This window comes from Equus caballus, chromosome 16 (assembly GCF_041296265.1).
Source record: "Equus caballus isolate H_3958 breed thoroughbred chromosome 16, TB-T2T, whole genome shotgun sequence".
NCBI classification, from domain to species: domain Eukaryota; kingdom Metazoa; phylum Chordata; class Mammalia; order Perissodactyla; family Equidae; genus Equus; species Equus caballus.
The window spans coordinates 44,340,274-44,355,328 of NC_091699.1; the positions used below are offsets into that span (position 1 = coordinate 44,340,274).

The window sequence follows — 15,055 nt, forward strand, 5'->3', positions numbered from 1 at the left end:
GAGGGAGAGAGTTAGACAGAGATGGAGGGAGGGGAAAGAGAGGAGGAGGGAGAGGGAGATCGATTTAAAAAGGGGCAAAGTCACAAATATGATAGCATTTTTAATCAAAAGAGAACACTATTAACACAGGCACGCAATAAACTTGAAAAGCAAGATGAAATAGGCAATGCTCTAAGAAATATAATCACCAAAATTATTTCAAAAAGATACGGAAATTCCAAAGAGATCTCTAACCACTGAAGAAACTAATTCAGCAGTTGAAAATTTACTTACACACACAAACAAATAAATAAACAAAAGCCCATCAGTCACTGGTAGTTTTATGGGTAAGCTTTACCAAACCTACAAGAAACAGATCATTTAATCTGATACAAAATGTTAATGATATTACAGAAAGAAGGAAAACCCTCCAAGTAATTTTGTGACAATAAAATGACCTTAATAGCAAAGCCAAATGACAGTACAAGAAAGGACGAGTACAGCCCACCCTCCTTTCTGAGCACAGATGCAAACGTTCACAATGCAAGACGAGCAAATGAATCTAGTAATACGATTTTTGTTTTTTGTTTTTTGTAATCATGACAACCAAAGTCTATCCTGGCAAAGCAAATACATTTTCACATTAGACAGCCCATCTACTCTTAAAGATATTTATAGTATATTGATACAATTCAGGATTTGAAATTTTTAAAAATTATATCAATGTACCTCAAGTTAACAAATTAAAATTATTTTCATAATAGATGTAAAAAATTTTTTTGATAAAATTCAACATCCATTCAAGTTTCAAACACTAACAACAGCAGCAAAAAACACTCTTGAAAGGTTTTCTTTAACTTAATAAATAGTTAACTACCAAAAACTTACAGCAATTTAGAAAATGGATAATAGTTATGGTTGCACAACATTGTGAATGTACTTAATGCCCTTGAATTGTACACTTAAAAATAGTTATAATGGTAAATTTTATATTATTTATATTTTACTACAATTTTAAAAATTCTATAGCAAACATACTTAACATGAAGTTATTAGAAGCAATCTCTTTAAATTAGGAAGAAGACACAATTGTCTTCTCTCACTGCTTCTATTCAACAATGTGTCAGAAGTCCAGTGCAATAAAACAATAATTGAGTATGGAGATTGGAAAGAAAAATTTTCACAAATGATATTACTGTGTATGAAGAGAATCCAGACACAAAACTATTAAATCTAGAAGAGCAGTTAGCAAGTGGATACAAGACATTTAATACACAAAAATCAGTGATGCTCTCATACACTCAAAATTACCAATTAGCAAATGCAGTTTTAAATATGCCCTTTCTGATAGCAAGAAAAACTATAAGCTGTCTAGGTATAAATCTGACATAAAATTATAAAACTATATTGAAAGGCATGTAAATAAAGAGATATACTTAGTTTGTAAGTGGGAAGTTCCAATATCATAAAAGATAGCAATTATCTTCAAATTAATATATAACTTGCAGCAATTTTAATCAAAACCATAGAATAATTCATGGCAATTAATAAGCTGATTCCAAAATTAACATGAAAGAGTAAAGAGGCAAGAATAGCCAAGAAGATTTAGAAAGAAAATAAGGAAAGAATGTCTGTTCTCTTAAATATCAACTCATTGTATACAGTTATAATAATTAAAGAGATATCATGTTGACATAGGTATTGGCAAACCACAAAACCTGGAAACAGATCTGCATATAGATGGGAACTCATAAATTGGAAAATGAAGACTATTTGATAAAAAGTGCTGATTAACGGGCCAACTACATGGAAAAGGACCAAATTAGACCCTATCTCTGCCACTCATAAAAGTAGATTCCAGTGGGATTAAAGTCCTAAATGTGAAAGGCAACATTTTAAAGTATTGAGAATGAAAATATATGAGAATATAATTATGACATTAGGGCAGAGACTAGTTTCTTAAACAAGGTACAAAATACACAAATCAAAGAAGAAAAGAGGAATAAATTAGACTATATTAAAATAAAAGCAAAGGGAAATGTCTGTGCATCTAAAGACATGCACAAAAAGTGAAGGGACAGACAAAGGAATAGGAAGACATACACAAAGCTTAGCACTGCAAAGAAACCATACCTGAGACATAGAAAGAACACCCCAATCAGTAAGAATAGATTCACCACCCAACAGAGAACTGCCAACAGGAATGAAGAGGCCAGAAACCCCACCCAAATAACCAATAAAACCAGTAAAAGAGACCCAACCTCATTAGTAATCAGGGAAACTCATATTAAGCCACCACGAAATTATTTCCAATATGTCAGATTTCGGTGAATCCTGAAGGCTTAGCGCCTTCGATAAAGACACCTAAGGACTTTGCTCAAACCCATAGCTGAAATTGCCAACTGTCAATTGGGAAAACACCCATTAGGGCTTATTCCGACTGTCCAAAAACTGGACTAAAAATCGCCTATGTTCTAGGATGTATTTTCATGCATTTTGAACACTTCCCAAACTCTAAATGATCTAAGAAAGCCAAGTGGTGTTTCTTCCAAGATGATGGAAATACTTCCTCACACAAGAGGGCAGCCATGTTTCCATCTCTCCATGTGATTGCGTGCACGCCAGTCGCTGGCGCATCTGGGAAAGTTCTATCCTGAGCAGAGAGGGGAGGGGACACTTACTTGGAGCAGTCTTCGCAAGCAATGTTCCCTGAGGTTTCCTTGATGGTGCGCTCAGAGACAAACGCTGGATATTCAGTATCACAAGGCTCCAAGGTCTGCTTCAATTTCTGGGCTGTAGGGATAAGGAAAAAAAAAAAACGATAAAGAACACAAGGCACAGGCTTTATTGTGACTGGCAGCTCACAGTAACTCAGAACGCAGTTCCGCTCCTGCTGCCCTGTGATTTTTCTAGGCACAGCATAATGCATTATTTTCTAATTAGTCAAGTGATTTCATCTGCCAAGCAACTCTATAAGCTATAATTCCTCCAGCAGTTGTGTTGGCTTGATCAACTATCATTTATGCATCACAAGAATTCTACTTTCTGGGATAACGTCAGCCACCAGGTCTCTGACCTCAGACTTACTTGAACATAGCAACAACACATATGTGTATCTGAATAAATGTAGAAAATATAAGTTACACCATATTATTTAGGGTGAGACAAAGGTCATGATACAATTACATGGTTTTATTACAGAAACAAAATTGAAATATGGAATAGTAAAATATGTAATGTCTTTGAACCACAGCCATGAACCTAATCCTACTATTATGAAGTTCCTTGTCCAGTAATACAGCACTAAATAACCTGGTACGTGGATGAGTCCAGAGGAGGCACTTGGTAAGGGTCTGGTGGTTGATTAAATAATTGAAACAAGTTATATCCAGTGAGCAAGTTCTAAAACCTCTCTAAGCCTCAATTTTTTAAATTTGTAAAAGGGAGATGATATAGTTCTATCAGAAGTTGATGTGAGAAGTAAATGAAACAATATAAGTTGAATACTTAGTACAGTACCTGCAACACAAGCAGTACTAAGTAAATGTCAATTAATAACAATAATAGCAAAAACAACAACAAAAACAATGCTAGCATTCTAATGAAGCCATTATGACATTAAAATGATGATCATGACAATGAGGACAGATACTATAGCATCGTGGTTAAGGGTGAAGTCAGAGAAGCTTGGGTTATGAATCCCTGCTCCATTGCTTCTAGCTACTCCTCAGTATTCTCATCTGTAAAATGGAGATGCTAGTAGTACACATGTCTTCACAGGTCTGCTCATTAACATTTTCCCAGTAGAACGCTTGTAGGTTTCCAATGCCCAAACTTCATACAAAGTTTTTGGCTGATGTTTATACAGAAATACAAATATACATTTTTAAGTATATATTTTTATATATAATATATAATTTACATTTTCAACTCCAAAACTCAATAGGATTTTGAGAAAATGATGTTTGGACAAAGTCTCAAGTTATATTCCAAATACAACCGGTGGGAGGTCTGAGCCATGGGTCGATGTTTTGTGGACCATCACCCAAGAGGCTGCTGGCATTAAGGGAGCCATCACAGGGCGATTGAATACAAAACATCTGTTTGGTAACAACCAGATAATTGTTAGATGATCAAGAAGCCATGTTCTAAGCATTTATATCCTAACGTGATTGCTTTTAATATATAGCCTTTTTACTGAGCTTTAATTTGAGGAAATTGATTGAGGGTTTGGGGTTGAAGCATACTGCATTGTAATTTTTCTTATTTAAAACAAAAAGGAAGTGGATTCAATCAGCTTTTTTAATGCATAATGTGATTTCCAGGAACTGGTCACTGACATTAAGGGGAGACGCCCATTCTAACTCACAGGGTTGTTCTGAGGAATAAATGGACTAAAGCATCTACAGCTCTTAACGGAGTGACACCTATGCACACTTTCACACATGTGTGCACACACACACAGCCTTCATGAAACGCTAGTTGTTAAAGAGTGTTATCTCTACATGTCAGGAGTTGGGCTAATTGCGTAGTAGCCCAGAGCACAAACACTGGGAGTTGTGAATTCTGCCATTGCTGTGTGACATCAGGTGAGCTTTTAACCTTCTACACCTTAGTGTCCTCAAATGCAAAATGAGAATAACAGTACCAACCTCACACGGTTGTTTGAGGACCAAATGAGTTAATACATGGGAAGTGGCTGGTATATTATGAGTGCTATTTAAGTGTAGGTGCACACTGCTACCATGACTTCTTCTACCCATGTTATTTCATTGAATCCTCAACTGTTGGCCTTTTGAGCCATTGCTTTTTGGCTGCCACCCTGACTCCTGACTCCTCCTGGTCCAGTGCTGATCGCTGTCATGCTCCCAAAGGGCCAGGTCCCAGACACTGTCTGTCCCCTGTGCCCTGCAGTGCTAGCTCATAGGAAGTGTCATTACATGCTTGCTGAAAAAACCAATACTTCTCCTGAATGGCACATTTCAGGAAAATAAAACAGACAAAGGAAATGTGAGAATCTCAGTCCCTAATGACAAATTGCCTGGCTTCAGGTGGAAGGTTGGTTTTAGGTGGCCCAGGCCCAATGGTAACAACACAGAGAGGGCTTGGTAGGAATTGGGTGGGAACACCATTCCTTTCCCAGCTCTTTTTCAATGACCCTGTTTTTGTCGGGAGGAAGTCTTTGTTTAATCCTAGGAAATTTTGACTATCTTTCTTTCATTTTCATTTTTCTTTCATTTGTTCTTCTCTGCTTAAACCTCAGGAGGCCAAATACAAAGCTCAGAGTATCTGGCTACCATTTGGTGACACTGCTTCCCTGGCTCCTGTTGTCACAATTGATTACTCTGTGCAGCAAGCGATGTGGACCTTCAAGGTGAGAAGCTTCCTCTTAACATTTACTTATTTAAATGCCAAAGAGTGAGTCAGTCAAAGAGAAATAAAGATTAAGTAAATAAAAGCACAGATCATAAGTGCATATAGCACAAACATGCAGATGGCATATAATAATGTAACGATGGTGGCAGCTAAATTTATTAAGAAATTACTATGTGCCAGATGCTGTTCTGCTTTGCATGTATTAATTTAACAGTAAAACATGACAAAATGAAAAAAGAAACTATGAGGGAGGAACAGTTGTTATCTCTGTGTTGAGGGTTAGCGAATGGAGGAGAGGACTGAGTAAACTGCCCCATCACCCAGTGAGTATGTGGCAGAGCCAAAATTTGAACTTGGGCTGCCTGGCTCCAGCACATATATATTTAACTGCTCTGTGAGGTTTTGCCAATGAAGGAAAGGAAGAAAGGTCTTTGGGGGCAGGCTGAAAGAGGCTGCACACGTGACTTAATAAGCCCAACAATTGCACCATCTCTAATTCTAATTGTCTGGGCCCAGACGCAATGGAATGAGTCCAGTTCTCTCAATGGCGAGACTCATTTGGCTCTGATCCTTTCTGGAGATGAAATTCTTGCTCCTTTGACAATCGTAGGGCACCCATTTGATGTGTTGATAACCCATTGAGTCTATTTGCAGCACAGCTATAGATTGGCTGAAAGTTGCTTGATGCGCTTTTGGGAAACACAGAAATTATCATATAAAGCCATGGCCACATTTAATCTAAAATAACATGGTTTATTATGAAAACCTTTCTTTGTCTGGAGCGCTATGGAAAACACCACATATATTTGCCAGTCATTACTGTTTATGGAATTTCAAACCAATAACTAAGGCTGCCAGCGATCTAATGGGTACTGTTTTAACTCCTAGGCATTTAAAACTCACTGTCTTACAAAGGTGTAGGTACACAAGGATCATGGAGCTCAGCTAGACTGATTTTTTTCCAGAAGGGAAAACTGAGGTTCAGAAAGCAGAGATAGCCTGCCTTGAGTCCCACAGAAAGTGACTCGCCACGATCATCATTTATGTTAACAGCAAAACCTCCACCACCTTCGCAGCCAATCCTCACTAAGCACTTCCTTTATACCAAACACCATGCTAGGCCCTTTGCGTGGACGGAATCCTTACCACCACGCAGTGAGTGAGGCCCTGCTGCTCTCCTACTTTACATGTGAAGAAAGTAAAGCTCAGAGAAGTGAAGATCTTTCCCAAAGTCACACTGTTATTATAAGTGGTAGAGCCCAGATACACCCAGGAGGGTGTCACATTCTGTCGCCTACACTCTTTGCCATTACACTGCTCTGCCTCCCACCCCACTTATGCTGGATGTCTCAAGCTGAAGCCACCATGACCTATCACTCACTCACAATGAAGCACCCAATGGAGCATCCACACAATTGAATTTCTTTAATTTTCCCTTAGCAACAAATGTCCCTGATGAGAATAACTGACTTGAGTTCACAGTAATTATGTGCAGACAATTGGGAATGAATAGAGTTGCCATCTGAAAAGCTTTCCTCTTCTTTTGTCTCTGTGAATGCACCCCCATTCATAACCGGGTGCCAGCAAGCTCCATTCTCTTTGTGCAACTTCGCCAAAATGATACCTTTGTGAAAATCAAGCAGAAATGGGCTTCCACAGTCCCCTTCATCAAGGAAATGAAGCAGATAAACAGTGTAATTATGGATTCCATTTTTAGCTAAACAAAGACGTATGTCTCAGCTCAGGGTCTTTATCTAGTAAGGGAATGGTAAATTTAGAACGAAGAAACCTTGCAAGTCAATATCATTATGGTGCTTGAAAGTTTTCTCTCCTTACATTGGATCTAAGATTTACATTTACATTTAACAAAGATATCCAGATGATAGCAGCCCCATGAGTGAGTTCATTCACTCCCATTTGATTCAGTTTCTTCAACTATAAAGTGGAAAAAGTCATAGGGCTGTCCAGCAGAGGGCTGTAGGCCTGAATGAGACAATTCATATGCAGAACCAACTCAACCCGAGGCTCAAAGAAGGGCAGCTGCATCCCTCACCATTCTCTAGCTGAGGCGGCAGGTTTGGGTTTAGGTCTGAGCCCAATATCTATTAGCTGTCTGATTTAGGTGCCTCAGAGAGGTTTAGTGACAAATTCTAGCAGTCCCTACTCCTTTGGCATGTTGAAGGGATCTGAAGCACTGTGAAATGGAAAAGCACTATATATTGCCACACCACGTGTTGACAATATAATTATTTGACAAGTTCTTTGCACGGTCTGTGTGAAGAAGGTCTCCAAGTGTGGAGATGACTTGGAATTATCTATTAGAGTAAAAGCTTCCTAAGACAGAAAACAAGAGAGCTGAAGCATCGCATTATTCCTCTTAGGTAACATTTTGTCCACTGTTGTTCCAGGTGGGGAGGGGGAAGCAGGAGAGGGGACGTGGAGTTTCAGAATGGGAAGCTTCACCAGTTTCTGTAACCATCAGGAGTGCAAAGTCCATATTCTCCTTCCTTATTCATCTCTCCTATCCTACACCCCTCAGTCTACACCAGAGTTTCTCAATAGTGGCACTATTGACATTTTGAGTCAGATAATTCTTTGTTCGGAGGGGCCACCTCTTGTGTGTTGTAAGATGCTTAGCCGCATCCCTAACTTCTACCCACCGGATGCCAGGAGCACTCTCCCACCCCAAGTTGTGACCACCAAAAATGTCTCAAGACATTGTAGTGACCCCTGGCAGGCAAAATTCCCCCCTGGTTGCAAAACACTGGTCTAAGTAAAGATCCCAGTGACAGGCACTCAACAAAACCCTAACAACTAAGTGTCAAATGTGAAGGACCGGAACAAGAGTGTGGGCAGATACCTGTGGCAGCAGGCCATGGGGAAGGGCAGCAGGCCAAGGCGACAATGGGGGAGGAGGGAATGGAGATGGGCATGAAGGAGTGGGCATCCTCACGCTCACCACTGAAGCCCCTCAGCCAGAGGTGGGTAGACACACGGCCGTGAAGAGGAATGCCAAAAAGTAAACCCTGAAGATGACCAGCCTGCTGCCCTCGGCACTGAGCACACTCAAGAAAGAGCCAGACGTATCAGCTAAAAAAACCCACCACCACTCAAAAGGTGAGCACTGCCTTTCCTCCCCCGCACCGCCCCCTCCGCCCCCCCCGGCCCGTGAGTGGAGCCTCTGCTCTGTGCCATGTCTCGCACATGGGCTTTGCACACACTGTTTAATTCATTTCTCACAACCACATTATGTCTGTTGTTATCTCCATTGACAAACAAGGAATCCAAAGGCCAGAGAGACCAAGTGACATGCCCAGAGCCTCACAGCCAGCAAGCAGCAGAGGAAGGAGGCATGGCTCCAAAGCCAGGGTGCTCAATATTCCAGGCAAAGCAGCCTCTCCAGGCTCCCAGAGCTTAAAGCCTGACTGGGAAGGAGCAGCGATTCGTCCCCAGGACTGGTGCTGCAGAAACAGCAGCCATTTCACTGACTTCCAATCCATTCTCTTGGCCGCTATTGACCTTTATTCTTTTTCTCTCTTTTAATCTCATTTATCTTCTTCACCTCTAATAGTAAAATGTGGAAAAGCTGGTCAAAGAAAAGAAAATAGAAAAAGGTGACAAGCACCCATTTAGTAGGTTCCTTCTCATCTCTCTTTTTCAAATTACGTGCAATTTTAAACAAAAGCAGGTTCACACTCTAGGTAAAATTTTCCCTTGCGGACAGGATAGTCTTCTCTCATAATTCATATTTTGGTCTCTGCTTACTGATTCCCCATTGGCCATTACTGATTATCGACCCTATTTAATTCCTCAGCCTCCTTTGCCCCATCACTGGATTTTTTTGGTGGGTATATACAGTTTTATATATTGTTTTTCTTGCTATATTACTTAACTTTATGAGAATTTTGTACCTTGTTAAAAAGTTTTCAGATTCCAAAGAAGGCATACAGATGGCCAACAGGTACATGAAAATATGCTCAACATCACTAATCATTGGAGAAATGTAAATCAAAATCACAATGAGATATTACCTCACACCTGTTAGGATGGCTATTATCAAAAAGACAAGAAATAACAAGTGCTGGTGAGGATGTGGAGAATTGGAAACCCTTGTGCACTGTTGGTAGAAATGTAAATTGGTGCAGCCACTATGGAAAACAATGTGGAGGTTCCTCAAAAAATTAAAAAGAGAACTACCATGATCCAACATTTCCACTTCTGGATATACATCTGGAGAAAAAGAAAACACTAACGCAAAAAGATATCTGCATCCCCATGTTCATGGCAGCATTACATATAACAGCCAAGACATGGAAGCATCCTGAGTGTCCATCGACACATGAACAGATAAAGAAAATGTGGTATGTGTGTATATATATATACACACAAACACACAATGGCATATTATTGAGCCTTATGAAAGAAGAAAGTCTCACTCTTTGTGACAACATGGGTGGACCTTGAGGGTCTTATGCTAAGTGAAATAAATCAGATAGAGTAAGACAAATATCATATGATCTCACTTATATGTAGAATCTAAAAAAACCCAAAATACAAAAAACACGAACTCCGGGCCGGCCCAGTGGCACAGTGATTAAGTTCACACATTCCGATTCCGCAGCCCAGGGTTTGCCAGTTCGGATCCCGGGTGCGGATGTGGCACTGCTTGGCACGCCGTGCTGTGGCAGGCATCCCACATATAAAGTAGAGGAAGATGGGCATGGATATTAGCTCAGGGCCAGTGTTCCTCAGGAAAAAAAAGAGGAGGATTGGCAGCAGATGTTAGCTCAGGGCTAATCTTCCTCAAAAAACCTCCACAAACTCATAGATACAAAGAACAGATTTGTGGTTGCCAGACGTGGGGGTGAAGGGTAGGCAAAATGGGTGAAGGAGGTCAAAAGGTAGAAACTTCTAGTTACAAAAGAAGTCATAAGATGTAATGTATAGCATGGTGACTATAGTTAATGATAGTGTATTGTATATTTGAAAGTTGCTGAGAGAGTAGATCTTAAAAGTTCTCATCACAAGAAAAAAATTTGTAACTATGTATGATGATGAATATTAAATAGACTTACCATGGAGATCATTTCACAATATATACAAATATTGAAACATTACATTGTATACCTGAAATTAATATAATGTTATATATCAGCTGTATCTCATTTAAAAAAAGTTTTCAAAAACAGAATCTTGTTAAAATGTCTCCCATGCCTTTCTGTGGATGGGCTATAATTTATATTTAAATGCTCCTATTGTTCATCATTTAAGAGTTATCAGCATTTGCAATCATAAAATCCGTGGTGATGATTATCCTGTCATAGAATCCTTTGTTCCTGTCTCAGTTTTTTTCCCTTAGGCTACATTTTTAGAAGTGGGATTATGGGCACTCACTGTCATTCAAAACTGGTGCAAACCTAGCAGGAAGGGGCAAGGATTGAGCCCACAGCCTAAGGACAGCGTGTATGTGGATGAAACAGAGCATTCGGGTCCTGTTCCACTGGGCTGTCAGCTTCCCAGGATAGAGCCAACTCTGAACACAAGGATCAGAGGCCACTCCATGCAGGCACACGCATGCATAGACTCTCTGCAGATGTTGCTCCAACTTATACTCTAACAAGAAACGAGTGAGTTCCAGAATTTAAGCAAAATGGACCAATTTTTGAGTTACAAAGCTATGACAACAGCGACCCTTATAGCCATCCCCGCCAAAAGAAAGATTTGTGAGGGTATTTAGTAAGCAAAAATGGACCATCTACAATGTATTAATCACCACTCAGGTGCTTAAGGGATAACGATGGTTAAGACGTAGCACCTGCCATCAAGAAATTCTAGTTTACTCTGAAACAAAGAAAGGGAGGCAATGAGAGTGCAGAAGAGCTGGAGGAATGTGTGAGCTGACCCGGACAGAGGCAAGAAGGAAATGGTGCTAATTCTTCCTGAGACAATTGAGGGAATCCAGCCCCTGGGGGAATGCTGATACATTACTAATCTACCTCTTTTTAAATGATGGATAGTTTAAAAAATAATAATAATAATAGCAGCAGTCTGCTAGTCCTTGGTATCCCAGTTAAACTAAATGGACACGAATGAAAGCATGACAGGAATAAAGAGCAGAGAGCATCTGAGAAACAAGTGACTGAACAGACGGGGCAGACAGCTGGAAGCGACTCTCATTAAAGAGCTTTGGTTCTGTAGGGCATGGGGACTCGACTGTTCATCATTGTCGTGGCCAACAATGTCATCACCACTATTGTGAATTAATTACAGCTGCCATTTTTTGAGGACTTCCTATATTCCAGTCACTGTGTTCAGCATACAACATGATTTATCTCATCATTAAATACACACATGCAGACACACACAAATGATAGAAGATTAATATTATTTATTTTCCCCATTTCGCTTACTATGGGGAAACGGAGCCTGGAAAAGATCAGCTAACTTGTCAAAGGCCAAACCTCGGAGCCAGAACCCAAACCCATACTGACCTAACTCCACAACTCATGCCTCTAAGCATTTCTACTAATTACTGCTCAAATCATTAACTGCTTTTGAGGAGGGAAAGTAATATTATAGGATTTATATTTTATGAGGGTAATTATACAACAAAACATCAGAGTGGTTATCCATTCATTCAGCCTGAGAAAGGTAACGTGTCTGTCTCCCTTAGATTTTTAGCACTGCCCAGGAGCTTTGTGAAGAATTCACCTGTGCAATGTATGACCTCAAAGCCTTAATTAAGGAAACAGGTCAAAGTGTACATTGAACACGGGCTGAATGAAGCCTGTGGAACTTTTGTCAGACGGAACAGCGCTGCAGTTAGTTAGCACAAAGGGTGCCTTTTGCTGACAGAGATGAAAAATCATCACTTCGTCCCGGGTAGTTTTATGTGAGCACGTCCTTGATGAAAAGTACCAGTGAACCCAGGATTTATCGCTCTGAGCCAGGAAACAGAAACCAGTTGCTGCTTACCTTTAGCTGTTATATCTGAGTGCCACCAACTGCAGAGGTTAAATTCCACCAGGAACCTAAACAGGTGATGGAAAAGCCCAATGTTACTAGGTCATCCACACCCTGAACAGAACAGCGACTTTTTTTTTTTTTTTTTGAGGAAGATTAGCCCTGAGCTAACTGCTGCCAATCCTCCTCTTTTCGCTGAGGAAGACTGGCCCTGAGCTAACATCCATGCCCATCTTCCTCTACTTTATATGTGGGATGCCTACCACAGCATAGTGTGCCAAACGGTGCCATGTCCGCACCCAGGATCGGAACCGACGAACCCTGGGTGGCAAAAGTGGTACATGTGCACTTAACTGCTGCGCCACCGGGCCAGCCCCAGAACAGCGACATTCTGTGTTGTTCAGCATTGCTCACCTCACTTGAAAGAATGACATCACAATCTGGAGATAGTAACATGGTTGGTTCAGTTACCACTGAATTTTCACTGGGCTTTATCTTACTTGTGAAAGGCTATTTTATCACCAATGCCAGCCACACTCTGAAATCAGGTTTACCTAGTATCAAGGACTCTTTTAAGAAATACCCTGCTTTACAAGAAGAAATAGTTTTCTAGTTATAGTCTGAGTCCATAGTAAAAAGTCAACTGCTAAAGGGCTTCCTCTGCCTAGGGTCAGAAATACAAATAGGATATTCTCTACCTAGACTATGATTGGCAGTAACAAAAGCAGTATTCAAATTTTATACTGTAACACAAACTTGTTCAGCTGTGTGTGTGTAAAGGCAGATGGAACAAACTTCACTTTATGAAATTATGCCACAATGCAACTTCATAAAAATCCAAATTTTCTAGTGGCCGGTTAGCTTAGTTGGTTGGAGCATGGTGCTAATAACACAAAGGTCGCGGGTTCGATCCCCGTATAGGCCACGGGTGATAATAATCTATGGGGCCAGCCCGTGGCGCAGCGGTTAAGTTCGCACGTTCCGCTTCTCAGTGGCCTGGGGTTCGCTGGTTTGGATCCCAGGTGCGGACATGGCACCACTTGGCAAGCCATGCTGTGGTAGGCATCCCACATATAAAGTGGAGGAAGATGGGCACGGATGGTAGCTCAGGGCCAGGCTTCCTCAGCAAAAAGAGGAGGACTGGCAGTAGTTAGCTCAGGGCTAATCTTCCTCAAAAAAAAAAAAAAAAAATCAAATGTCTCAACGAATGCAAAAGCAATATAAACCATCCTCCAAATGAATGGAAATAGATCAAAATTCAGTCATTTCCTTTTCAGGCTCATGGCTACTATGTCTAGCAGCTCACTCTCAATCCGAATCCCACTATTATCTGATACTGTCTTTTCCGTCTCATATATATGTAAAACTTACTTCCCACTTCAAATTATAATATTAAGTTAATAGATTATATTGAAGCAATAAAGAAGACAAAGTCTGTTCACCAAATGGCAAGAAATCTGCCTTAAACCCACAGAACTGGAGCCTTAATGGGGAAAATAAGAATGAGAGAGCTTGGTGCAGCTTGAACGATCTGGTTTCCACGCTTGTCCATGGAATTCCTGCCTTTTGTGTGACACACTGTTTCTTGTGTCCAATATTTTGTCTGGAAGTCAAGACTTTCATCTTTGTGTCATTTCAAGTTTGACCTAAGTCACAGATCCATCCAGCACCCTCCAAACAGGACCATAATTTGACAGGATAAACAATGAAATCACACCTGAGAAAACCCCCCAGCCCCTGGCCCACTCCTGTACAGCGCCCCGCTTCTTGCACAAGCTGAGACATCCGAAGCAACACAGTGGACAGCCCTGGTAATTTGTTCTTTTGACCACAGCCCACCCAGGCTGCATTAAAAACAGCCTGACATCTATGTTAAATTTAACAGTAACCACAATAAATAAATTTGGTTTGTGTATTGCAAGCTGTTAGTCTGCGAAACAATGACATAAGGGCATAAGCAGTGACCATGAATAACTTAATAAAAGATCATTTTTGGTCTCAATGTTCAATATTTCAAGATGTTCAATGAGTATTATGAATCTAATGGTTACTGAAAGCATGAAACACAGTCTCCCAATCCACTTTATAATTCAAAAAGAAAAGCAATAAAACTTTTTAAAAATGCAGCAAATTGTACTTACAAGACAAGTTCTGTCATTATCCATTTTACTGCAGCAAGGAAGGCATTATAAGGCTGAAGAGAAGAATTCAGTTCATTAAAAACAATGTATCACATATAAAATTGGTAGTTTAACTCAAGGCTTTACATAAAGACAATGTTATTCTTCTAGAGAGATTGATATCATGTTAAAAAACAGTGAAGCTCTAGCTAAAAGAAGAAAATGGTTGGATACTGTATCCCAAAACTAACATTTAAAACTTTGAACTCCCCTGTAGTGTGATGTGATTTACAAGGAAAATAAACATGATCTAATATGGGGTTATCTCTGGGAGGAAAAAGGAAGTTCAGCAAACGATGCTTAAACCTTTACCCTCCAGGGACTAATATTTTGCAGCCTAATGCTGAGGGGCTCGAATCATGTAACTAATTTCAAATGGTAATTCACAGGGCTGCCTGTTGCAAAGGTGATTCCCTGTTCCCCATCACTGTATGTCATTCACTGAAAGAAGCAAATATTGCATATACTTGATTTTAATGCTGCCCATGAATTATGTAGGATTTAAGCTGTCTTTTCTCACACTTACATATTTGGACTTGAAAAAATGATAACCATAT

General features: G+C 40.1%; 1 protein-coding gene and 1 non-coding gene across 5 annotated transcripts in view; one reads left to right on the forward strand and one right to left on the reverse strand.

The window, feature by feature from the left end:
* The window catches only part of CACNA2D3 (calcium voltage-gated channel auxiliary subunit alpha2delta 3), an 824,202-nt gene that overhangs the window by 35,776 nt on the left and 773,371 nt on the right, over window positions 1-15,055 (reverse strand). For all 4 annotated transcript variants that reach the window (XR_011426865.1, XM_070237387.1, XM_070237386.1 and 1 more), the window contains 3 exons: window positions 14,460-14,512; window positions 12,331-12,386; window positions 2,661-2,772 (listed from right to left, as the gene is read on the reverse strand). Coding sequence is in view for 3 of the 4 variants with exons in the window: in XM_070237387.1 (XP_070093488.1) it covers window positions 2,661-2,772; window positions 12,331-12,386; window positions 14,460-14,512 (221 nt within the window). In the remaining variant the exon portion in view is untranslated. The remainder of the gene's footprint in view (window positions 1-2,660; window positions 2,773-12,330; window positions 12,387-14,459; window positions 14,513-15,055) is intronic.
* TRNAI-AAU (transfer RNA isoleucine (anticodon AAU)) lies at window positions 13,170-13,243 on the forward strand. Its single transcript has one exon. It is a non-coding gene; the product is annotated as a tRNA-Ile (tRNA).